Source organism: Lactuca virosa, chromosome 5, assembly GCF_052849685.1.
Source record: "Lactuca virosa cultivar CGN04683 chromosome 5, Lactuca_virosa_CGN04683_v6, whole genome shotgun sequence".
In the NCBI taxonomy this organism is placed as follows: Eukaryota; Viridiplantae; Streptophyta; class Magnoliopsida; order Asterales; family Asteraceae; genus Lactuca; species Lactuca virosa.
In genome coordinates this window covers 393,543,884-393,570,436 of record NC_136430.1, presented here as the reverse complement: position 1 = coordinate 393,570,436, position 26,553 = coordinate 393,543,884, and the positions used below count along the sequence as shown (strand labels likewise).

Here is a 26,553-nt window from a genome sequence, read left to right as displayed (position 1 = left end):
CAGATTTACAGAGTTCGAGATTTACCGAGTTACCCGAGGTGAGTCTTCTCACTATACTTTACCTAGAGTGGTAATTAGAGTTATGTGACAGAGTAATTCGTATGCTTTTGCATGATGTGATTTCTATGTGATTTATGTTATGTATGTTATAGAGTTTACAGAGTTAGGACCGGAAGGTCCATAGAGTTAGGGCTAGAGGGCCCACAGAGTTATGGGACTGGAGGGTCCCACTGAGACACATTGACCAGAGGGTCAAATAGAGTTATAGCCTCGAGTGGCTAATATGTGTTGTGTGTGGTATTTTGGGGAACTCACCAAGCATTTATGCTTACAGTGTTGTGTTATGTGTTTCAGGTACCAGTGAGGATCGCGGGAAGGCGTCGGCATGATCTGTACACACTCATGGAGTTTTTGTTTATGTGATTCTGGGATATGTTTTTCTATGATGACAGTGGATACATTATGTTTATTATTATTTTATGAAGGAAAGTATGTTTTGAAATTGTGAAAAATTGTTTTGAAAATTTAGGTGTTACAGTTAGGGTTTTTTTGTGCTTGAGTACGAAGGGGGTTTGTAAATGAACCCTAAAATGAGATTTATGGGGTTTAAATACGAAGGAACCCTAAAAGATCATGAGCTTAGGCTGCAACACATCTCACGTCGTGACCTCAGTTAAATCAACATTTTTCATTTAATCACTTGTCATGTCGTGACCTCTCTACGGTCGTCATGACACCTGGTTTTATCCAAAAATCATGCATTTGAGAAGCCCTAAACTGACCCGTTCTGGAAACTGGTTGTTACATCATTGTTGAATCGAATGGAAAAGAAAAACTTTTTTTATTCTTAAATAATCATTTAAATATATTTCATAGGACTTTGTAGTAGAACTCTGTGCATTAGGAAAAAATATGTGAAGTATAAAATAATGATGTCCCAGTACATTGAATTCACTTTATTCCAACCCAGCTTTAACTTGTGGACATCTTTCACGATTACTTGGAGTATTTTCGTACAAAATTACATGTTGGTCCTCCATCGACTCGCGGATATTAAAGATAATATTGATCTCATTAGATTTTGCGCCTCAAGTCTAGGATAGACATTAGGCTAAAAGGAATGGGTAGAGAATACTTACGCGAGACGGCCACATAAGCAAATTATATCACTCCATTAGGTTCTCATCATCTTAAAAAATAGTGTTCCAGAAAGAGAGAGAATTGGAGAAATTTGTGAGCAATCATAGCCTCACTCAGCCTCACTCACGGACCATAGTTGATGGTAAGTGGGGAGAAGAAAAGAGATACAAAGAAAAGAATGAAGGAGAGAAATTATGAGCAAGCATAGCCTCACTCACGGACCATTTGCCACCTCACTACCTCATGGACCATTTGCCACCTCACTACCTCATGGACCATTTGCCACCTCACTACCTCAGTGTACGTTGTAGTGTCTGTATTCATGTATTACATTGTAGCGTCTGTCTTATAAGTACTCGGGCGATAATTAAAATTAAAAGATTATCATCCATAAGAAAGATGATTTTATGAACGGTGACATGATTAAGAAGAACCGGAATAAAAAACAATTGGCGGACTGAAAACGAGAAAGGAAGAACGCACAATTGCAATGAAAATGAAGAAGGATGAGCGTCTGTTGGTTTCATCAATTTGCGATGTTTTGGTTCAGTTTTTCGACGAGGAAAACATGAAAAAACTTTTTATTAATTCCTATGGTGTGGTAAATATTTGTAGAAGTATAATAGTGTCGTAAATATTTTCTGAAGACTACACTTGCTAACATAACTCACGTGCCGACCAGTGTTTTGTGCCCGCAACTGAGTCTGTGACTCGTTAATTTGTTCCCCTTTTTACTATATTAATTTGAAAAGAAGTTAATCTTTACTATGTGTTATGTGTATGTGTATGCATCTCTTTATATACATTTATATAAAATATGGTAGCCGCTGACGAACATAGCTGATAAAAAGCCTGCATACATAAACATATCCGATATTTCTTTAGTTGAGCAGTACAAGTGCACCACCTACCAACATCATCAAAAAGGTACACCGTGCAAAACCTAATACCTTCCTTCTACACCAAAACCACCCGAACCCAGCATATTTACGAAAACTACTACTACTGGATACATATATAATACTTGTCATAAGCACACACTGCTAGTATTACTGTTGGACATATAATGCACGTCATGAGCACACACTGCTATGCTCAGGTCTTGGTTCGATATTTGGATTCATCGATCTCGATACCTTCTTCCTCAACACGCTCTTGACTAGACTTGTCTTTAGTACTCAGACCACCTTTACGTCCCATTTCATGGTACCCTTCACTCCCCATCTGCTCCTTACGAGTCTCCCCACCCTTACTTCCCATCTCCTTGTACCCTTCGGTGCCCAGTTGCTCCTTCCGAGCCTCACCTCCCTTGGTGCCCATCTCCTTGTACCCTTCGGTCCCCAGCTGCTCCTTCCGAGCCTCACCTCCCTTGGTGCCCATCTCCTTGTAGCCTTCTGTCCCCAGCTGCTCCTTTCGAGTCTGCCCTCCCTTGCTCCTTCCTAAATGTAATTTCAACACATCATCGATCAAAAGTAAGCAGCTTGAAAAGAATCATATAATATAAATATTCGAAGCATGACACCACTTCTGGAAATTAATACAAGAAACCGAAACCAAAAAGTAAAGAACTAGAAACCTTCAGCAAGATGCTCTTGTGCTTCCAGGCTTTTGCCCCCTGTGCCACCAGGCACGACGGTCTCCCCTTCTTTGGCCTTGGCGTCCAAGTCCGACCTTCTCTCTTGACCTGATGCCATTCTTTCAGTTTCTTCTCGACTCTCTAGCTAAACTTCAAACTTTTGTTTTATCGTTCGTTTATTATAGTGGGATGATACTTTCGTACTATGTGTTGGTCATCTGAGCTGATAGAGGGCGTTGTATATATAAGTTTGAAGTAGTGAAGAGGCAGATGAATGAAGGACTGACACGTAAAACAGCCGGGTAAGATGACGCGGCAATTGGGGAGATTGTTAAGCTGTCGTATAAGGCCACGCACTTGATTAGTCACTATTTACTGCATTACTCGTGTTCTTATCTTTCCATTTAATTATAATAATAACTTTTTCTTTGAAATTATTGTAACGAGCAGTGATGGAGTGATGGACCGTGACGGGTTTATTAACCAGATACTAATAAATCAACTATATATTGAAAGATGTATATGTAGAATAATTAGAAAAAACAAAAATATAGATAAGACGTATTTTTCAAACGTCGTTTGTAATTTTTTCCAACCATAAGGACTATTGATGCAAAAAAGTTAAAGTTAGGACTTAAAATGCATAACTATGCAAACCAAAGGGACCAAAACTATAATTTAACCATCTTGTAAAATTTTAAAACTTATACCTAATACCGAGAACAATACAAATCATAACTATACATTAACATTTAAAAAATGGGAAAATGTCATTGTAGCCCCATAAACTTACACGTTTTGATTTAAAAGGTCCCTTATGTTATCTTTTGGCTTTATAAGGGCATGAATTTACATTTAACATTTTAACCGGCTAATTTGGGATTTTGACCCAATTCAACCGATTTCCCTTGCCTAGTCATCATCCAACTAAGTTAGCGAGTCAACTCACACGACTCGGATTACACGTCAACGACTCACGACCGAGTTGGCTTGCTTGGGCCCTAAGGGTTCAGTGGTCCCCTACTATATAATTGAAGGGTCTGCTGGACAAAACCCTAAATTTTTGTTACCACTTCCGGCCAAACACTAGCCGACAACCGATAATACAATACTCGCTTTGACCTTTACTGTCTTCCATGGATCCTACCCCACCACCATCACCAGATACTATAAACTCCAATAACTCGATATGATCAACAGACGGACGTAACTTGAATGATTTGCACACGATCTTCTGTGACTGTGGTGAAAAGATAGCTGAGCAAAAAGGTCAGGTGGAGCGCATGAAAGAGGAGATGGGCCGCGATTACCTTCATTCCAGGGTGGATGTCCTCAACATGCAGCAAAGGTTCGAACATGTTGAGAAGCAGATTAAAGCGATTGCACTGTTAGTTGTGGGTGTTGTCCTCGTGATGCTCCTGCTAATGATTTTCATCATTCACTTGATAATCAGCAAGTGAATCTCATGGAAGTGGTTTGTAGTAGTGCCCTTAATCTACTGTTAGGTTTAATGGTGTTTCTTGTCATATATGTTATTAGGATTATGTGTGTTCGTTTGTGTTAGTGGTAATCCAGTTTGTGTAGGTAGTGGTACTCCAGTGGTGGTTGTAATGGTACTTTATCGATGTATTTTGAAGTCCTGCTTACCTGTAACAGGCGTTTTGGTATGATCTTGATGAAATGTAAAGGGATTGAATGGGTTATTATTTGTTGCGTTCATTGTTGTTGATTAAGGGTAACGATTTGGTTGCCTTACTTAATGATAATTAATTGTGTTTGGTGCACCAACTATGACAGATGTGCATGAGGTCAAACAAAGGGGTATTTTCGTCAAGGGGCATTTTCGTCATTTCCTAATTATAAGTACTTTACTTCCTTACTCGGCAGTGGCTTTCTTTTTCCCTGTGATTGTTTGCATTCTGAAGTAAAGAGCTCTCGGAATTAACGAAGCGAAAATGGTGAAATGCTCGTGTGGTTGTGTAGCCATAATAAGAATGTCTTCCACTCCCTCCAACCCTAGAAGACCCTTCTATGCTTGTCCCACTAAGGTGTGTGTTAGTTTGTTTATTAGGCGCCTGTAGCCCTAATTTAATAGTTTGTTCCATTTTCATGTTATCACTCGAAAATGGATTTTGTTAGGGACCTCGTAATGGTTTTATTTGTTGGGTAGAAGAAGCAGACACTAAGAATATGAGTGTTGAAGCAGTTATGATTGCAGGTTTGGCTAGGTCAAAAAAGAAGCTTGAATCAAAGATTTGGAAGCTGGAGATGTGTTTAGTTCTTAGTTGGATTGTTTTCTTTGGCATAATTGTTTACAAGTTGTAATAGTTAGCCCTTGTTTATTTGCTTTTTATGGAAAGTACTCTATTATCCATGTACCTTTATTTTAATTTAATCATAAAACAATGGGTAACTCATATGGGATCCCAAGTGTGGTTCGTAGTGTATTTGTTGAAAGTGACATTGGACCATATTCAACTAGAATGAATGGGACCATATTCAACTAGAATAAATGGGACCATACGCATTTTGTCTTAAACTAATGTCAATAATGGACCCCAATACCATGCACATCCATAACTATAACACACAATCAATAGCACATTGAAACCATTAAAATTATTTTGCAAACATAACACCAATCATACAAACATAACCCCAATCATAACCACATTCAAATACATAACAACATTGAATACATAACAGCAAACATTCACACTTAATCCGAAACATTCTCTTGGATCCTAAATAAGAAGTACATAACACCAAACATCCACACTTAATCCGAAACTGACATTGAAATTTCATGCCTATTCAAGTTCCATTGGCTTGTCATTAGTGTTGCCTTCCCCATTTTTACCCTCAACCCGTGTAGCAAGTTTTTTCTTGATTATTCTTTCAGACTTCTTTCTTTTCTTGATAATTACCTTCTTACCCCTACCTCCTTTCTCATCTTTACCATCCACTTCCTTCTTACTACTGCTTCCTTCCCCAACATTACCATTACTGCCCTTACTTCCTTGCTCATCTGTAACATCCTTGACCTTCTTACCACTGCTTCCTTCCCCAACATTACCATCTACTCTCTTCCTTTTCTTTACCTTGAGTTTTGTTGGTTTTTCAGCTTGAGAACATGTAACCTTGTTATGTCCTGCTTGCTTGCATACACTACACATAATTTTTTTCCCAACCTTTGACACAGTATGTCTTGCACCCCTTTCACTTGCATCCTTTCTTCTATTAACTTTTGGTCTGCCTGACATTTTTCTCTTCAATGGTGGCAAAGGTGCAATGAATTCAGTAGGTGGCCACATGTTGCTACCATTCATCCCACGCATTGGATACTTGTAGGTGTTCTTATAAAATGCCCCATAGTACATTGGATCCACATAATTACCAACATCACTGTTAAGGTATGAGATTGTTGCAACTGAATGCACACATCCATACCCATTTAGTTGCCACACTCTACATGAACAAGTCTTCTTATCTATATCCACAACATAATACTCTGCCAAATTTCTTGTTTCAAACTGGTTTAAACCAGTTGGTAAAACCTGCCAATACCTATTTCAATTGTATACAAGTTAGTATATAGTGTAATTAATCAATTAAAATTCAAACATAAAGGTAATACCTTTGAGCTCTTTTCAACTGATTCAGTAGGATTGTAATAGCTGGACATGGTTTATAATCAGGCCATGAACAACCTTTGATGGTCAGATTGAATTGCCTCTCCATAACATACAACCTAATTTCTTCTAACATTATGATTATTGGTTTTTTTTCTTGCATCTCTAATGACATTGTTAAAGCTTTCAGATAATCCATTTTCAACTGCATCACACATCCTCCCCTCTTGAAAGAAAGCTCTACACCATGACTTTGGGTTCTTTTCCATAAGGTAATCAAATGTTGTAGGATTAACTAGTTGTATTTCCTTCATGGCTGCATTGAATAAAGGCCCAATTGATGCCTTGCATGCCTTCCAAAACATCCTCTCATAATGAACACCACTGAATCTTTTCCTAAAGTTGGCAACAATATGCCTTGCACACTGTCTGTGTTCAATAGTAGGCATTACTTCCTTCACAGCCTCTAATAGCCCCTACATTATTTAAATTAATCTGTTAAGAAAATAGAAATTCATTAACAAAAAACATTAACTTGTATAGTAAGTAATATACCTTATGTTGATCTGACATTAGGGTTATACCAAAGCCATTTTCCATTTGTAGATCATCTTTAAGATTCTCCAAAAACCATTTCCAATTTTCTTTGTTTTCCACACACACAACTGCCCATGCTATTGGGAAAATATGATTGTTAGCATCTCTTCCTACGGCACATATCAACTCTCCACTACATAATCCCTTTAAGAAACAACCATCCAGGTTTATTACTCTTCTACAACTGCCTTTCCAACCTTGTTTCAGCCCCTCAAAACATATATAAAACTTACTAAAATATGTCTTCCCATCAGGCATACTGTTGACATCCATTTTGACAGTTGATCCTGGATTGGATCTTCTTATCTTTTCACCATATGACTAAAGCTTGGCATAATGCTCAACAAGTGTGCCTTCAATTAGTTCAATTGCATATTTCTTTGCTCTTCTACACTGTCCCATACTCACATCAATTCCAAATTTTTGTTTTACTTCTTCTTTGAGTAGCCTAACACTCATTTTTTGTTTTTGTAAGAATTGTGTTGTGAAATGGCTACCAATCCATGCATAGTTTACAATTGACCCCATTTTAAAATTTCTGGAAAGATTTTTCTTCACTCATCCATGCATAGTTTACAATTGACCCCATTTTACAATTATGCTCATCTATAAGAGACTTAATCTGGAAAGATTTTTCTTCACTCATCCATGAAGCCCACAATCTAAACTTGCATTGCCCTGAACAACATTTAACTAATAGCCTCCTACTATCATTTTTTTGTAGCACAATTGATACCCTTTAGCAACAGCATAATTACACAACATATGTTTTAACTGTTTAGGACTTTCAAATCTCATTCCTAACACAGGTTTTTGCTTTTTCCAATGAACATTTTCATTAAAAGTTGTTACTTCCTCATGAATTGGCTCGTTTTCATCCATCTGATCATATGGATCCTCATGATATGGATCCTTATGAGGTGGACTGTCTGGAGTTGGCTGCTCATTGGGGCAGAGCTTGTTCAAAAATGCATCATTCAAGGTCTTGTTCATTGGAATGCAATCTCCATCTTCAATGTTATCGTCCAAATGACCTTGCACTTGCACTTCATCTAGGTCAATGCCTCCTTCTATCTCAACATGCAACTCTTCTATTACTTCACCTACACCAGAATACTTGTCCTCGGGGGTGCATACTTCAGCCATCTCATTAACAATCCATTGATGAACATTAACACCAACATGATCCATGTACACAGAAATTTCACAACCAGAATCATACCCTACTTTGATCAACTCCTGGTAGTCTTTCTCAGTTGATATTATCCTCAATCCTTCAGGGAACTCAATATCGGGCATGCAAAAGTACACATCAACGCATGTCTCGTTTGCGAATCTTTGAATGAACAATAGAAATTCGTTTTTGTCCATTCCAGCAAAATCTACATCCTCAAACCTTTGCTCCACTCCATCTGAGTAACTGATCACTGGATATCTCGTAAACAAACCAGCAAAATGAAGATCGATCTTCATGTAGACGGCCATAACAATAATCCAAGATACTTTTTTTCGATGAACAGTAGAAGAAAAGAGAAAAAAGGGGTAGATGAAACCGAGTAAACAACATTATTTCTTGTAGAGGAAGGGTTGGTCTCATTTATCGATACACGTATACGTGGCATGTGATTTGGACATATGAGGTGGCTTTTTTTAAATGACATGTCAAATATAAGTTGCTGATTGGGATTGGGGTCACCGGGTGACCCCTTCACTTTTTAGAAAATGGCCTTATTAGCCGGTTAAATGTTAATTCATGCCCTTATAAAGCCAAAAAATAACATAAGTGACCTTTTAAACCAAAACGTGTAAGTTCGTGAGGCTACAGTGACATTTTCCCTAAAAAAATATATGAACCAAAAGTATAATCATTCGTTTGTAAATAAAAAACTAATAGGGACCAAAATTGTAGTTCATGCATAAAATCTATAGGGACTGGAAGTGTAATTTAGTCATTTTTCAAAAGATAAAATCACATAAATGGTCCTTACACCACCGTGAGTCCTAAGAAATTTTTAACTGGTTGATCCTTGAAAGCTGAAACATTACATCAAAGGTCTTTATGACTAATATCCTTAGAAAATGAAAATTAAATACTTGTGAAATTAACAACTCACTTTTTTTCTTTTTAAAATTGTATCCTAAATGTGTGTATGTAAACTAGTCAAAAAAACAAAAATAAAGATAAGAATTATTTTTTTTAAAACAAATAATATATAAATTTTATAATAAAAATTAAAATAAGAAAAAAAATGGAGTAAAATTGTCATTTTATAGCATTTAAAAGAGGAAGTTTGACACTTGACAGGACCAAACTTGTTATTTTGCCAACCATAATGATTATTAATGTAAAATTTTCCCAGCTTAGACCTAGAGTGAGTAATTGTGAAAACCAAAGGGACCAAACCAAAAATGTAATTTTCCATTATAGATCAAAAGTATAATCCATTCATTCGTAAATAAATAACTAATAAGGACCAAAATTCTAATTCAAACATAAAAATTAGAGGGACAAAGTGTAATTTAGTGGCTGTAGTATGATTTTTGTCATGTTATATACGTTTTTAATGTCTCTAAAAATATACAATGGTTACTTTACATCAATTTGTAACGTGTGGCTAAATGGTTAACAATAGTCATAATATACAAGAATTATGAGACTATAATTGATTTAAAGTGATGTTTATTAAAAAACATTTGTCACTAAGTTAAACAATAACAACATGGAAAACAATTTATATGACAAATAAATACCATAATTGATTGTTGTTGACACTAAATACTAGGAAATTGTCACATAGATCATTAACTATATGTGTCCATTTACCGAACACGGACATGTTTACCGTAAATTATATGTGTCTAAAATATACCCAATAGTCTTAATACGATACCGAATTATCCTTAATTTTAACAAAATGTATGACTTTATAATACTTATGATTTTAATTTACTTCTTCGTTTGTCTCTATACGTTAGGTTATAGTCACAAACGTTGATTTTTTTTTGTGACTAATACATAGCAAATCGTCACATATGAAAGTAAAGTACTTGTGGCCATTTAGCAAACATGGTCACACTCACCATAATTACAAGTTTACAAAAGATACACAATAGTCTTAATAAAATTTAAATTGTGTGACCATATGTAAGAAAACAACTACACTAAAACATCATGAATGTCGCATTTTGGAGATATACAGTCACAACGTTAAATAAATATGTGTGACTAATAACTGTTTAACGCTACAATATTGGATATTTAAGGAACAAAATTCCGTACACATTTGCCACACTTTTATACTACGGCCACATGTTTTCATAGCATACAGACACTACATTTTAAAGTGACCATAAGACCCATACGATGGCGTCACCTTCCGTCACACTTTCAGTGAAAAAATAAAATGTCACTATACGCATATAGTCACACTTTTTTGGTGTGACTGTAAGTCATTTTTCTTGTAGTGCAATAACAAACAGTGGCTCACGTCCTTTTTTAATAACGTGTGTATCTGGACTCACGGTATGTCGTCGTTTCATCGTCAACACGAGTCTATAGGCTCACGGTTTCTCGTCGTTTGTCGTCAACTCCTCATACATACATATGAACGAATCATATAAACAAACAACCAATCAAACATAAGACTATATTAGTCCATTCATATAACTCTACTCTACAATCCTTATATCCTATCATATAAGGATATACACTGTAACACATAGCATAGTGAGATAACTCAACTAAATCGAAAGTTGAATCGAGAAACACTCGCAACTAGAAAGAATCAGCAACACGAACCACCTAGAAATCAAATAAAGGTTTATATTAAGCCTATAGCTTAACCCCAACAAGTTTGACTATCAAAAGTCAACAGATTTGGTTAAAGGCTCTCCATGCCTAAATACAGGTGCCTCGCGCCCACAAGATGACAATATAACTAATTTACCAGAGGCGCCCCACGCCCTACTGGAGGCTCACCGCGTCTCAGGCTAAAACTACCTTATAAATGACTTAATCTATTATTAGAAGCCTTAAATCTCATATTTGAATTCTCTTAGTGACTTAATGGAAAAATTTTCCAACTCTATCCATTAGGATGGTCCAAACAAACAAGATCTAAAACCCTAAGTCCCAAAAGTGCTCAAAATGCACTCATCTTCACGCATGGATCAAAGAGAACTCTTGCATGCACTCTTTACTCCATCAAATGATCAGATATGGACCCAAACATAATCCATGAGCTCTGTAGTTCTTCAATCTCCATGAAACAACCTCAAAGGGACCAAAACTTACTAAAATGAACCAAAACCCCAACAACTCGTAGATCTATATATGAAATAAGATAAAGCCATAATCTTTTGAACTTACAAATGTCGAGAATAGTAGAGAACGTTGATTACTTCAAGTGTTATGCTCCAACGAAAAAACACACCAAAAATGGATTCTATGAGAGAGGATAAGCTTAAAAGTCTTCAATGGCATCTAGGATTTCACAAAGAGTGTTTGGAGGGTGATGAAGGTTGTGAATGGCAAAACCATAGGGTTTGTGCGTCTTAGATAGGTCCAAAACCCTAGAAAATGACATTATCCCAAAAGTCAGGCGCGACGCGTCCATATAAGGCGCCCTGCGCCTTCCTTGAATTCCGAAAAAACATGATATATCATTTAACCAGAGAAGGATACATATCGGGAAATCGGGTGTTACAAGAAACTTACTTTTTTAAAATGGTTTAAATATAGATAAAAAAAAATTAGAGTAGGCCTCTCTCACATATGTACTCCCAATAATATGATGCATAAACCTAACCCCCATCCCATCCTTGAGTCTTTATCTTTCCCATTTCACATAACCCTAAAATTAGATATGACACGTCGATAAGCAAGAGGTGGAGAACAATAGTAAGTAAAAAATATGTGGTGAAAATTATCCGTCCAAGGGTATTCACCCCACCTCACCTTACCTATAAAATCAGGTGTTCTTGAGGGGCGATGACCAAAGATCTGAATGTCATTTGGGTTTTGTAGATAGGTGACTAAAGATCTAGATTTTGGAGAAGCACTGACCGAAGATCTAGAATGAGATATGTGTTTTGAGATACTAAGGTTTTGACAACAAATATGGTGGCGTTGGTAGTTGAGAGTAGTGGTGGTAGAAGGTGGTTAAAGAGGATATTGAGAACGATTCTTGGACGGAGATAGAGGTGGAAGAGGAGATATGGACAAAGATGGAGGTGGTTGAAGGTGGAGAATAGTGGTGGCATTCGGTGGTAGCGGATAATGGTGGCATACGATTAAGACATACCCAAGAGGGGGCAATTGGTGATGGGTTTATTAGGTTACAACAAAACACTCAATGCGTAAAACCACTTAACAATTAAGAAAGGGCACATACAACCTAAAAGGATCTATGTATTACACTTTGAAGGCAACATACTTTGAATAACAAAATTTAGCATAAACCCTAGTTAATTTGAAATTAAGAAGTTAGGGTTACATACCTCAAACTTGTTATAGCAAACAAGTTACTTGAATCTTTTATTGTAGAGCTTGAGAAGCTAGCACCAAAAGTTTAGTGCCTCTAATGGTTTGTACTCAAACCCTAGCAACTAGAAGACAAGTGGAGAGAGGAGAGGGGAGGCATAATTTTGGCTCTTCCTTGAGGTATCAAGTATACGAAAATATGGAGCCTAACCGTCCTATTTATAGCTGCCCAAGGATCCCTAGAAAACCCTAATTTGAATAAAATAATAATATCTCAAAATTAGGTAATTATCAAATCCCTTAATTATCTAAAAGGAACATTTCAGAAACCCTAAATGGGCATGCCAAAACCGTCCATCCCAAGAGGGTTCTAGAATCATTCTCTTGTTCAATTTTTGAACAATTGCAACTTAGGTCCTTACACATTTAATTAATTTAATTAATTCTAAAATAATTCCAATTAATTTCTGATTAGTTCTTAATTAATTAATATTATTTCTAATTAATATATTTGTAACACTCGATTATCAGGTATCTTTCAGTTTGGTCTTAATATTATAAAAGTTTGCATTTTGGTCCTTGTTATGCTAGGCATAACTTGGAGTACGCATGACGTACTCTCTTTAAGTCGGATACAGGGATCCCTTGGTACGTTGGGCGTACCTTGGCGTACGCTGGGCGTACTCGCTCAGACCACTAACCATAAGTTTTAGGGTTTGACCCCTATTTAAGCAACATTATGGACCTTGAGGTTACCCCCTCATCAGCCCCCTTACCTTAAAAAGATCCCCACAAAACCCTAACCTCTAATTAAGTGTTCTTGAGCTTTTGTTGTGATCTTGTGGTGTTTTTGGGTACCTTGAAGAAGAAGAAGCTTGGTAGTGAAGCATTGGTTGACTTGGAGCTTGAAGATCCAGAATCTTCAACATCTTTACAAGCCTCGGAATGTATAAAGCTCTGAACTTTATGACTCTTTAGTGTAGATCTTGTATGTGGGTAAAATCTTATGCTCTTTGGTCCCATAAGATGATTCTTGTGAGTAAATGCTACTCCAGAGGTCTTGAGTTGTTCTTTTGGTGTTTATGAGGTTCCTTGATGATAAAGTTTACATCTTGATGGTTGAGGACCAACCATGTGAAGTTTATGGTCACCTTATGAAGAAAGAATGATATATTTAGGATTTGTACCTCTTGGAGCCATGCAAAGGCTTAAAGCTTCCGACTTTATGGATTAAGAACTTATTTAGAAGTAGATCTGAGGTTTGGACATTAAGGTCTTAAGGGATTAAGCCATGTGGATGAGAAAAAGCCATTGACCAGTACGTTGGGCGTACTTTTGTGTACACTGCATGTACTAGGTTTGAGGTTTGTTTTCTTCCTTGTTGTTTGGGCTTGTACGTTGGGCGTAATCTATTGGTACGCACGGCGTACTCACCAGTTGGGCTTTTAGGCCTTGAACTAGTTTGGGCCATTGTTGGTCCATAAGTCTTTATTATATTGTTGGGCCTTAGGTCTTCATGGATTTGGGTCATTTATGGGCCTTGGGCCATTTTAGGTTTTAGGTCGTGATTAGTGAGACCCAGTAATGGAAGGGTAAAATGGTATTTTAACATAGGAGTTGGGATTAAGGAAGGGTAAAATGGTATTTCACTAAAAAAATTTAGAGACTGTTTTTGGATACATTTAAATTAGATTGTGTGGCCATTATATAGACAATCAAAACTTTTACGACACTTAATTATACCAAATGTGACAAATATTAGTCACACTCAAACACTGAGGCCATAGGTCACAATCAGCCACATATATCGATTAAGATTGTCACACTTTTTTTATGAGAGACAGTAGATAAAATTATCGTCACATGAGTTAGTTCTCTGTGTGTCTATAACCTGTTGCCTTTTTAGCCACATAAGAGACAAAGTAGCTAAAAGGTGACAAATATTGGTCACACTAATTATTTGTGTGTCCATAGGGCGGTTCTATACTAGTTGTATTTAGTTTACGCAAAAAATTAAAAGAACTTACTATTGGTTACTTATGGTCATGTACCTTTTATTATGTGTGTCAAAATATTATGAATTGGCTTTAAGAATAAACAAATAATGTGTGTGTAGGTAGCATTTAGTTACGTTTACAGCTATTATATGTGTCTATATGTAAATATAGTTATAAAAGAAAAATAATGTCTTATCGTTATAATTAGGGGTCGTTCATTAAATATGTTACTTATGGTCATGTACCTTTTTATTATGTGTGTCAAAATATTATGAATTGGCTTTAAGAATAAACAAATATTGTGTGTGTAGGTAGCATTTAGTTACATTTACAGCTATTATATGTGTCTATATGTAAATATAGTCATAAAATAAAAATAATGTCGTCTTGAATAAGAGTTATAAGAAAGGACCAAATTGCCCTTTTTGTCATCTATTCTTTTAATTGCACCAGATAATACACCATAATAAATGAAAAGATTACAAATTATTTTAACAGAATATTATGATAAATAAATGAAATGAATACAACATAACTTGTGTAACATTGCATAACGAAAGTACATTGCTATTACATACAGTTTATGTTATAACATGTGTAACAATATAACAGTACAAAACCGGAAAAAAAATATGTTTGAGTTATAACAATATTACACCAGAATAGTTTGATGGTATAATATGGTAAAAAGATATTAACTAAAGTACATCGTCATTTTTTGTCATTTTCTTATTCTTCACATAACGCTATGCTCAAGGTTTGGCCTTTCCCTTCTACAAACAAAAAATAAAGATCATTAAGTGTTAAAAGAAGGAGAAATATTATAGCTACAAATGTAATTAATGACATTAAGAAACACGTACCGTACGTATAAGAATACCGTGACAATCAGTACGAAAATAATCATTTTCCTTCTGCAAGTCAAGTGTGTCTACACGTGGCAATATGTTATCATTATGAGGAACAATAGTACTAAATTCTTCATCTACATCTTCATATGTATCTCTGTAACTTTTGGGAGATGTCTTTAACACAATAGACATTTTTTGATCGAGTGGGTCTGTCACGTAAAAAACTTGTTGTGCTTGTGAGGCCAATATGAAGGGATCACCTTTATGGCCTAATCTTTTTAGTTCAACTAGTGTGTACCCCAATTTATCCCTTTTTACCCCATTTCTATTGTCAACCCAGTCACACATGAAAATTGGAATTCTTTTAAAATGATAATCTAGTACCCATATCTCTTGTAAAACACCATAATAAGTGTTTTTGGCATATGTTACAACTTCTTTACTGATGTGTGTGTCAGTTGCAACAACACTAACCCCACTGTTTTGGTAAACTTTACCTTCACGAGCTTTTGTACGAAAAGTATATCCATTAATAGCATATACATCGTATTTAATAATGTTCTTATTGGGTCCATGTGAAATCCATCTCATTGTCTCTGTTATACTTTCTCTACAGGCCCCTAACTCTCTCTCTACCTGAATTGTAATTAGATTATGAATTTAAGAAATCAAGAAAAAAATAACAAAGAACACAACATATTTGACAAGAATATACCTCCTTTCGTAACCAATGACCAAATGTTTTACTATGCTCTTGTTCTATATGTGCCTTTCGTTTAGTAGGGTGTAGATGTTCCAAAAATTCCATGTGTCGTCTGTCAATATGTTAATGTTAATATTATTATAAAAAAAACATACATGTAAAAAACCTTACTTGATATATGGGAGTACTTCAGATGTATTTTGCAATACAAAGAAATGTGCTTTGCTGAATAGTTCTGCAGAAACTTCTACCGATTTAGCAGCTGATAGAGGAGTACCGTCCGTAATAGAGCTACTATCTACAACTTTATGAATTCCATAATTGTTATGATTGTCAGGTGGAATACCAACAGTATCCATCCTTTTAAGGAATTGACTAAAAAACTCAATTGTCTCTTCTGCAACATTCTCTTCTGCAATGCATCCTTCTGGTCTATTTTTGTTTCGCATGTGCCCCTTAATAACCTTCATAAACCTTTCGAAGGGGTACATCCATCTAAAGAATATTGGACCGTATAATTTTACTTCCCTAGTGAGATGAACGGTTAAATGAATCATCACATCAAAAAATGATGGTGTAAAGTGTTTCTCAAGAAGACATAAGGTTACACATAACTCCTCTTGCAACTTATCGAGCTCATCCACTATGATTTCTTTGCTACATATTGATTTGAAAAAGAAACAAAACCTTGTAATAGCAACTCTGGTGGGTGGATGCATAATAGATCGAATTGCTATGGGCAAAAATTGTTGCATGAGCATGTGATAGTCATGTGATTTTAGTCCGATCAACTTCCTATCCTTTAGACTCACCAAACTAGAAAAATTAGAACAATACCCTTGAGGAACCCTTAAGTTGTATAAAGTCTCACAGAATTTGTCTTTTTCCTCTTTTGTCAATGTACAACCTGTTGCAGGAAGTGTTGTGTTGTTCCCTTCTATCTGAGGATGCAGCTTTGGTTTTAAACCATAATGAACCAAATCCAATCGAGCTTTATAACCATCTTTCGTCTTCCCGGGAACGTTCAAAACAGTTCCTGTTAAACTCTCACCCACTTTCTTTTCCACATACATAAAATCTATACAATGTGGAACCAAATTGTCGGGCCAATACCTTAGTTGTCTATACCATATATTGAATTTCTTCCAGTATGTATTATTTTGCTGGCCCACATCTAAAGTACCCACTTGGTGTGATTTTCTCTTTTTTTTTTATTCATCTTCCCACCTCTTCCACTTGTTGATTGTTGGATTTCTGCCTCCTTGCCCTTATTAACCTTTCCCCATTTATTAATTATAAAATTTACCCTGTTATATATCTCCTCCCCATTCATAGGTTCTGGAGAGGGTGAGAACTCTTGTTGTCCATTGAATGCCTTCTTTTGTCTTCTGAACGGGTGATCATACGGTAGAAATCTTCTATGACCAGCATAACTCTGCTTATTCGATTCAGGGAGTCTAAGGCAGTGTGTCTCTTCACCACACACAATACAACCTTGAAAACCGCTGTATGGGCAACCACTTAATGTACCTAAAGCAGGATAATCATTAATAGTCCACAACACAACTGCGCGTAGTTTAAAATGCTCTTGTACATATGCATCGTATGTTTCAACTGCAAAATCAAATAATAATTGCAAATCATCAATAAAAGGTGTTAGGAACACATCAATATCGTTTCCTGGTGTTCCCGAAATCAATAACGAAAGCATGATGAACTTTCTCTTCATACACAACCATGGTGGAAGGTTGTAAATGACAGTTAAAACAGGCCAAACACTATGACTCCTATTTCCTCTGTTCACATCAACCCCGTCCGCCGAAATGCCTAGTCGCAAATTTCTTGGTTCGCTAGCAAAATCAGGATATTTGTCATCAATGGCAGCCTATGCTGGTGAATCAGCTGGGTGACTTAAAACGCCAACATCCACCTTTCATTCTGTTGCGTGCCATGTTAAATCTTTTGTAGTTGTCTTAGACTGAAAAAGACGCTTGAAGCGCGGAATAATTGGAAAGTACCACAAACATTTTGCAGGAATATTGTTGTAAATTTTATTTTTTTGTTCATCAACCTTCCATCTTGATTTACCACAGGACATGCTGCCAAGTCTGTGTATTCGTTTCTGTAAAGTATACAATTGTTGACACATGCATGTATCTTAGTATACCCTGAACCCATTGCCTTAAATGCTTTTTTCGCCTCATATGTACTACTGTACATTTTGTTTCCTTCTGGTAACATGTTTTTTATCAAAACTAATAATTATGTAAAGCACTTATCTGATACTCCATACTTACTCTTCAAGTTGAGTAGTTGAATGATTGCAGATAACTTTGTGAAATTATGACACCCTGTGTATAGGGGCTTCTCAGCATCCTCTATCAGTTCTCTAAACTTATCAGGGTTCCCAATAAAATTTTCTTCTACAGCTTCAACCATCTCTACTGTTTCTGCAGCATCTGTTGGCATTTCTGTGTTCATGTTCGTGGAATCTACATCGTTTGACGTATCCATGTCAAAATTATGTTCATATACATAACTTCTTGGTGGTTCTTCTGTTTCTCCATGCTTATTCCAATTTGTGTATGTTTGATCAATTCCATTCCTGAATAGATGATCATCTACCACATCCACCGAATGAGATATGTGGTTTACACACTTAACACATGGACAGGGAATTCTTATCTTTTTTTTGGTATCTGCAGGATCCATATGTTTAGAAATCTTGTAATTGTGCACCGTATATTTGATAAATTCTGCAACACTTTTTACATAGGTTTCTGATGTTCTGTATGCTCCTATCCAAGACTTATCCATATTCAGCTTACAACAGCGTCAACAAGCAATATACGTTTCCTGTTTATTGACCCATTTTAACAAACAGTTGGTGTGCATAAACAAAATAGATCACATTATTAATAAATCCAATATCTTGAAAGAAAAAAACTTGTTAACTCAAAATAAAATATAATTACACACATCATGACCCAACGAGATAACAAATATTCATATTATGAGGGTAATTGTTTTGTAATTTCCTGTATTAATTAAATGTAGTATTTGTACCTGTATGGATTTGATGTTGACGCATCAATTTCTGGTTGAATAATAAACGTAGTTGCAGTGCCTTTGTAGTTATCAGAGATTGAATCGATAGGAATTCATATTGTCTAATTTGGGATATTTACGCAATGAGTCTGGATGATCAGGGGCATGTGGAGAAGTGATAAAAAAGTGGATGATCAGGGACATATCGAGACATTAAAAAAAAGAAAAAAAAAGTGTTGGTAATTGGGTTCGAACCCATGACATTCCAAAATATACCAATAACTACATTGACACTTACCAAGTGGGGTATCTGGTTGTTTGCAAATAATTGCTTTACGAAAAAAAAACAAAAACATTAACCAAAAGAGAAAGGAATCCACTAAAACTGATCTAATACAAACACAGTTAGCAGGAAATTATATAATTTTGTTTGTTTTATCATAATAACAATTAATGGACGGATATACCCTTGCTATAACAATCTTAATTAACATATAATATATAAATGACTGTTATACCCCTGTGTTAGCATAAATACAGGTTACAACTAAGTTTCAAAGTACATTGCCATCTTAATAAAAAATTAACTAAAACAGGGACAAATATGCAAGACATGGACATAATTAACATATAAAATATAGAATGATAACTAATTACCATTTTGCCCATAAGACAATTATATTAAAAACAACATCAAATCTGGACATATAATATATAAAGGACTGTTATACCCCTGTGTTAGTATAAATACAGGTTACAACTAAGTTTCAAAGTACATTGCTATGTTAATAAAAAATTAACTAAAACAGGGACAAATATGACTCAGTTACAAGTTATGCAAAAACATGGATATAATTAACATATAAAATCATAATAACAACTAATTCTGATTTTGCCCCTAAGACATTTATATTGTAAACACCATCAAATTTGGGCATATAACATGTAATAGACTGTTATACCCCTGTGTTAGCAAACAACATTGCCTTTTTCACAACATAATATATCAAAACAGGGACATAATATATAACATCAAATGTAGACTTACTATATAATCAAAACAATATCACCTATAGACATAATATATAACAATTCATTAAATAAAAGAGTTTCATATTAAGTACAAAAGTAGAGTATCATATTCATTCTATATTAATCACAAAAAAGATTACAACATAGTTCACCTAGGCTATGTTTTTCCATGCTATGACATTTTCTTTCGCCATGTCCACAGCATCCTCCGTTTTTTCTCTTGGAATTCTCATGTTTAGCATATGTTGGATGTATGCTATTCCATCATCAACCGAAGCCATTGGATGTTCTGTTACAAACATGTGAATAAGCTTCTCAACACGTTTGGCTGGAGAGTTCATCAAAAAGTGTGGGAAATTGTTTGGAACAAACACAGGCCTGTGTTCAACATAGAGATGTTCGATCTCTTTGAATTGGTGGGCCCTAACTAACGTCTTGAATGGTTCCAAACATTCATCATTTAGTATTGGAACCATTGACAACCCACTGTGTTCTTCGATGGGCATATCATACCAGTTCCCCAAACTGGTATACCCAAGGCTTCTAGAAAAACGCCCAAGCAACTCCATGTCTAACAAATCGATGTTCACATAAGAAATGAAGTGAACCTTGGTCTGTTGATACGCCTTGCCTGGGTAGTCTGTAAAGAAGCCACCATGGACAACGCGAATGGTGAATTGTTTGTCGTTTGGCTTCCCGTATTCAACCACTGGTTTGTTTTTTGGTGGTTCTGCGCTTACACTCCAGAGATTGAAGTTCGGACGGGCCCACGGATCAGCATTCATCTTCTCTTCTGAAAATCGACGTATTATTTTTCAAAGAGGAAGAAGGAGTAATTGAAGTTATCGTAACGTAATGAATATGTGAGAATGACGAAATTGACATAAGCGAACGGTTTATAAGGATCATCAGTCGGAGGTGAAGGGACGTCGACTGAGGCCATCACTTCTCTGATTAATTGTAGTCTACAGAGGTGGATTTTGAACGACGGCTATTCGGCTACGATAATGACCTCATTTGGTCATGTATGGGTGTTGGTTGTGGGTTTGGACCTCATTAGGTCATGTACGGGTGTTGGTTGTGGGTTTGGACCTCTTTAGGTCATGTATGGGTGTTGGTTGTGGGTTTGGACCTCATTAGGTCATGTACGGGTGTTGGTTGTGGGTTTGGACCTCTTTAGGTCATGTATGGGTCTTGGTTGTGGGTTTGGACCTCATTATGTCATGTACGGGTTGTAAGTGTGTAATACCATAGGATAGTCATTGGTTTATGGAGTTATGGCATATAAATTATTATTATAAATAATTACGCCTACTAGACCATATTATTATTTTTGTTATATAATAATATTTTTCCCTTGTATATTTAATTTTTTAACTTTATATATTTTTTATTTCAAATAGTCATAAATATTTTTCCAAAAAATAAATTGTTAACTTAGAAGGACCAAATATGTAATATTTATATTCTTACCAAATAAATCATACTAATTTTTGAAAAGGCAGGACATGTTTCCAAACCACGATTTTTTCTTCTAATCGTGTGGGATTACTATGAGATCAAAATTTGAAACACATTTGAATCTGTCAAACGAATTTAAACAAAAACTAATGAGAGGCAAATATTTTTTTGTATGGTTTTTGGGCTTTAAATCAAAGCGGGAAATCTTCATCTATCGCACCGCCAAAACTATGAAGATCAATCCATCGGATGAAGGAAATTCCGGTAATTTTTTGGTAACCTCCATCAATTTAGGACCTGTTAAATCATTTTAATATTTAATAGACTGTCATTTATTCCACCATTGTTTTGTTTAGCGTTAGGTTATATCCCAGAAGGATCATACTTCAGTTCATCATTCATCAAGCTTTCTAGTGTAAGTATATTGTTTGTGTACGTATAGTTTCAATGTTATTGATTGTATTGATCACGGATCATGCATAACACAAAGAATTTTGATTCTTCATATTGGTATGCTTCTTGCACACCAACTGTTCGATGAAATGTTTATGTGAGCAATTGTCTGTAATATTATTTTTTCATACATTATCATTAAACTTATAAACAATCAAACTTATTTTCAATCTGTTTTGTCAACAGAAGAATCATGGAGGTTGACAAGGAACAACATGAGGATATCCCTGACTATAATACAGAATATGAGCTAGATGATGGAAACCAAGAATATGATTCGGATACAGAGAATGGTGAAAATAAAGACATTCACTACAATAGCCAATCAGATTCGGAAGAAGAAATCCATAAAACAGTTCCTACAAGGTCAAATAGGAAGAGGGGCATGACTCGATTGCCAAAACTGAAGACTGAATATGTCAATTCTGGTGGGAAAAAAAAATGTGTCAGGTTTGATGAATTCGGTAAGTTTACAGGGAAGAATAATGCAGTCTTTGTTAGTTATTTGGGTGATCTTGTCCGCGAGAAGGTGGGATTAAGTGCTCTTTGCTGGAAAAAAGTTAAACCGGAAATGAAGGACATACTATGGGAAGAGATAACAGTAAATATTTTCTTCAATTTTTTAATCTGTATAACATAATATATGTAAATATCAAGTTTTAAATACTAACATTCTCATTGTTTTTTTTAGCGCTGTTTTGAGGTTCATGAAAGTGGAAAACAATTTGTGATGAATAGACTTGGTATTCTTCTACGGAATTTCAGAAGAAAGTTGTATGCAGATTACATCAAACCACATCTAGGCAATCCCAAAAAGCTTGAAAAAATCCCACTTCGTTATCGTGCACTAATCACTGAACAAGATGATTGGAACAAATTGGTGACTTATACACAATCTCAAGAGTTTAATGTTAAAATATTTTTTCAAAACTTATTCATTTATTTATCATAATCTGGGTTATAAAAGTTCGTGACAAATATGTTACTTTTATTTCACAGAATGTGTCACAAAGGACTATCAAAGCGAGAAAGATGTCAAAGTAGGCTCATCGGATGGGACGAGGGGGGTATACAACTCTTAGGAGGAAGTTGGTAAGCTTGGTCATTAGCTACATTAACTTCATATCATTTTATTTAACATGTTTTTGTTTCATATTCTTTAGAATTTAATTTTTTTTATCAAGATTGAAGAGAATGTGATTTCGAAGGAGGAAATGCCCCCAAGGTCAGTTATGTGGTGTAAAGGGCGTGAAAGTAAAGGAGAATTTAAGGATGAAGATGTTAAAATCATGGCTGATAAACTAGTAACTTCACTACACTTTTCTTTTTCTTTTACTTTAAATATTTTAATCATTGTTATTAAGACAATAATTATTAATTTTTTGTTTGGTAGATGGAACATGAGAAGCAGATAAAAGAAGGACAAGTAAATGTTGAACCAGGAACGGATGCCATGACCTTAGTTTTTGGCAAGGAAAAGGGCGAATTTTTAAAGGGTGTCGGCACGGGAGTCACTTACAACAGATATTTCAATGTTCCTCGCAGCAAAGGGTCATCTAAGGAAGAAATTAAAGATCTTAAAGTTGCACTGCATAATGGAAAACTTGAGCTTGAGAAAAAAGATGTTGAACTCAAGGCTTTGTCTACAAAGGTTAATGAACAAGATCAAACACTAAAGCTAGTTTTGGCTCATCTTAATGCAAAAGGAGCTGACTTTCCAAATCTGTCTCATACAATTGTAAGTAATCTTATTGAAAATATATGTTGTCAATGTTAGTTCTAAATTGCATTTCTTTTAAACATTTTTCCTGTTTCTTTATATTTTCTAGGGTATTTCAAGTGAGAAGATTGTACAAAGTAATGAAACGTCTCCTATTAGTCTCAAAACCAATGAACCTTCAGAACCTGTAACATCAGTATGTTATCGTCTTATTAGATCATCGTTGATATATATATATATATATATATATATATATATATATATATATATATATATATATATATATATTTGTTTGGTACTGATTTCTGATTTTTCATGTTGGACTTTATATTATGTAGGTTATTCCAAAACCCAACAAAAAACCTGTTCAAACGAAATCTGCAACTGCAGCACCCGATGCAAAATTGATTTCCATGAAATCTGCAACAGTAGTATATACTAACTTTACAGTTTTCAATACTTTTATTTAATCTTTTTTATTAAAATATATGTTTAAATATGTCTTAAATCTTGATATCAGGCAAATACAAAAACCACCAACAAAACTGTTGAGTCTAAGACTACCACTATCAATCATGACATACCAAAAGTTTCACCAAATAATCTCATTCACCAGGTCAGTGTTTTTTTACATGATGAATATACATTTCTGTTTTTTTTTTCAGATTATAACATTACTTGTCATTGTAGCCAATCAAGTGTAGTCTATCATATCCGTATAAAAGGAACATCGTTGCCCGCGGTACCATTCACTTATCATCAGAAAGACAATTCATTCATGGAGTTCCTCTACAAGATTATTGCTATAAAGTTTCCATTGATGAAGTGGTTGTAAAAACTGCATTTCTACCCCATCAAACTGGAGAATTCAAATTAGTTGAGGATGCATATAAAAGTTTTGTTCCATGGCCAAAATACCTTGTGCAAACCGAGTCAGAGGTTTGTTTCAATATGTCCAATACTTTTTGCATTAAACTTTATTTTTTTCATAAAGTACTATACTAAGTTTATGATGAATTAATTTTATTGGTTTCAATGTTGTTGTTATAGGTACCAGAAATTATATCACATCAAAAATCAACAAAAAAGAAACCAACTTACATATCATCTGATGCCCTTCTGAAGAAGACAATGAGCAATACAAACAAAAAGAATGCCTAGCTAGTTATGTTTAGGTTTTGGTTTATGATGTGTTTGATTTTTTAACCATTATTTAAATTCTTTAAATTACGAAAATTTTCCTTTCTTTGATATTTTAATTAGGAATGTAATGTATATATGGATTTCGATTTCAATTATTATTAATATAAAATTATGAATTTTGTTTGTGTTTCATATTGTTGTGTTTCGTTACTTTAATTTAAAGTATTTTCATGTGTCTAAAATGTATAAAAAGTAACAGTAAATAGTAAGTTATAGTGGCTGTAGTATGATTTTTGCCATGTTATATACGTTTTTAATGTCTCTAAAAATATACAATGGTTACTTTACATCAATTTGTAACGTGTGGCTAAATGGTTAACAATAGTCATAATATACAAGAATTATGAGACTACAATTGATTTAAAGTGATGTTTATTAAAAAACATTTGTCACTAAGTTAAACAATAACAACATGGAAAACAATTTATATGACAAATAAATACCATAATTGATTGTTGTTGACACTAAATACTAGGAAATCGTCACATAGATCATTAACTATATGTATCCATTTACCGAACACGGACATGTTTACCGTAAATTATATGTGTCTAAAATATACCCAATAGTCTTAATACGATACCGAATTATCCTTAATTTTAACAAAATGTATGACTTTATAATACTTATGATTTTAATTCACTTCTTCGTTTGTCTCTATACGTTAGGTTATAGTCACAAACGTTGATTTTTTTTTGTGACTAATACATAGCAATTCGTTACATATGAAAGTAAAGTACTTGTGGCCATTTAGCAAACATGGTCACACTCACCATAATTACAAGTTTACAAAATATACACAATAGTCTTAATAAAATTTAAATTGTGTGACCATATGTAAGAAAACAACTACACTAAAACATCATGAATGTCGCATTTTGGTGATATACAGTCACAACGTTAAATAAATATGTGTGACTAATAACTGTTTAACGCTACAGTATTGGATATTTAAGGAACAAAATTCCGTACACATTTGCCACACTTTTATACTACGCCACATGTTTTCATAGCATACAGACACTACATTTTAAAGTGACCATAAGACCCATACGATGGCGTCACCTTCCGTCACACTTTCAGTGAAAAAATAAAATGTCACTATACGCATATAGTCACACTTTTTTGGTGTGACTGTAAGTCATTTTTCTTGTAGTGCAATAACAAACAGTGGCTCACGTCCTTTTTTAATAACGTGTGTATCTGGACTCACGGTATGTCGTCGTTTCATCGTCAACACGAGTCTATAGGCTCATGGTTTCTCGTCGTTTGTCGTCAACTCCTCATACATACATATGAAAGAATCATATAAACAAACAACCAATCAAACATAAGACTTTATTAGTCCATTCATATAACTCTACTCTACAATCCTTATATCCTATCATATAAGGATATACACTGTAACACATAGTATAGTGAGATAACTCAACTAAATCGAAAGTTGAATCGAGAAACACTCGCAACTAGAAAGAATCAGCAACACGAACCACCTAGAAATCAAATAAAGGTTTATACTAAGCCTATAGCTTAACCCCAACAAGTTTGACTATCAAAAGTCAACAGATTGGGTTAAAGGCTCTCCATGCCTAAATACAGGTGCCTCGCGCCCACAAGATGACAATATAACTAATTTACCAGAGGCGCCCCACGCCCTA

General features: G+C 35.0%; 3 protein-coding genes across 3 annotated transcripts; all 3 read right to left on the bottom strand.

The window, feature by feature from the left end:
• Window positions 1-1,997: 1,997 nt before the first annotated feature.
• EM1 (Stress induced protein) lies at window positions 1,998-2,895 on the bottom strand. The gene is made up of 2 exons (XM_079052835.1): window positions 2,717-2,895; window positions 1,998-2,579 (listed from the first exon to the last, which is right to left on the bottom strand). Exons 1-2 carry the CDS (start codon window positions 2,832-2,834, stop codon window positions 2,236-2,238), a joined length of 462 nt encoding a protein of 153 aa, XP_078908961.1. The 5' UTR covers window positions 2,835-2,895; the 3' UTR covers window positions 1,998-2,235.
• A 3,572-nt stretch (window positions 2,896-6,467) lies between these two features.
• LOC145113814 (uncharacterized) lies at window positions 6,468-7,218 on the bottom strand. The gene is made up of 2 exons (XM_079049864.1): window positions 6,904-7,218; window positions 6,468-6,824 (listed from the first exon to the last, which is right to left on the bottom strand). The coding sequence occupies exons 1-2, from the start codon at window positions 7,216-7,218 to the stop codon at window positions 6,468-6,470; spliced, it is 672 nt and encodes a 223-aa protein (XP_078905990.1).
• Window positions 7,219-15,153: 7,935 nt separating this feature from the next.
• LOC145113813 (uncharacterized) lies at window positions 15,154-18,795 on the bottom strand. Its single transcript, XM_079049863.1, has 7 exons — window positions 18,276-18,795; window positions 18,067-18,209; window positions 17,166-17,863; window positions 16,150-17,100; window positions 15,991-16,090; window positions 15,305-15,911; window positions 15,154-15,197 (listed from the first exon to the last, which is right to left on the bottom strand). The coding sequence occupies exons 1-7, from the start codon at window positions 18,793-18,795 to the stop codon at window positions 15,154-15,156; spliced, it is 3,063 nt and encodes a 1,020-aa protein (XP_078905989.1).
• Window positions 18,796-26,553: the final 7,758 nt, after the last annotated feature.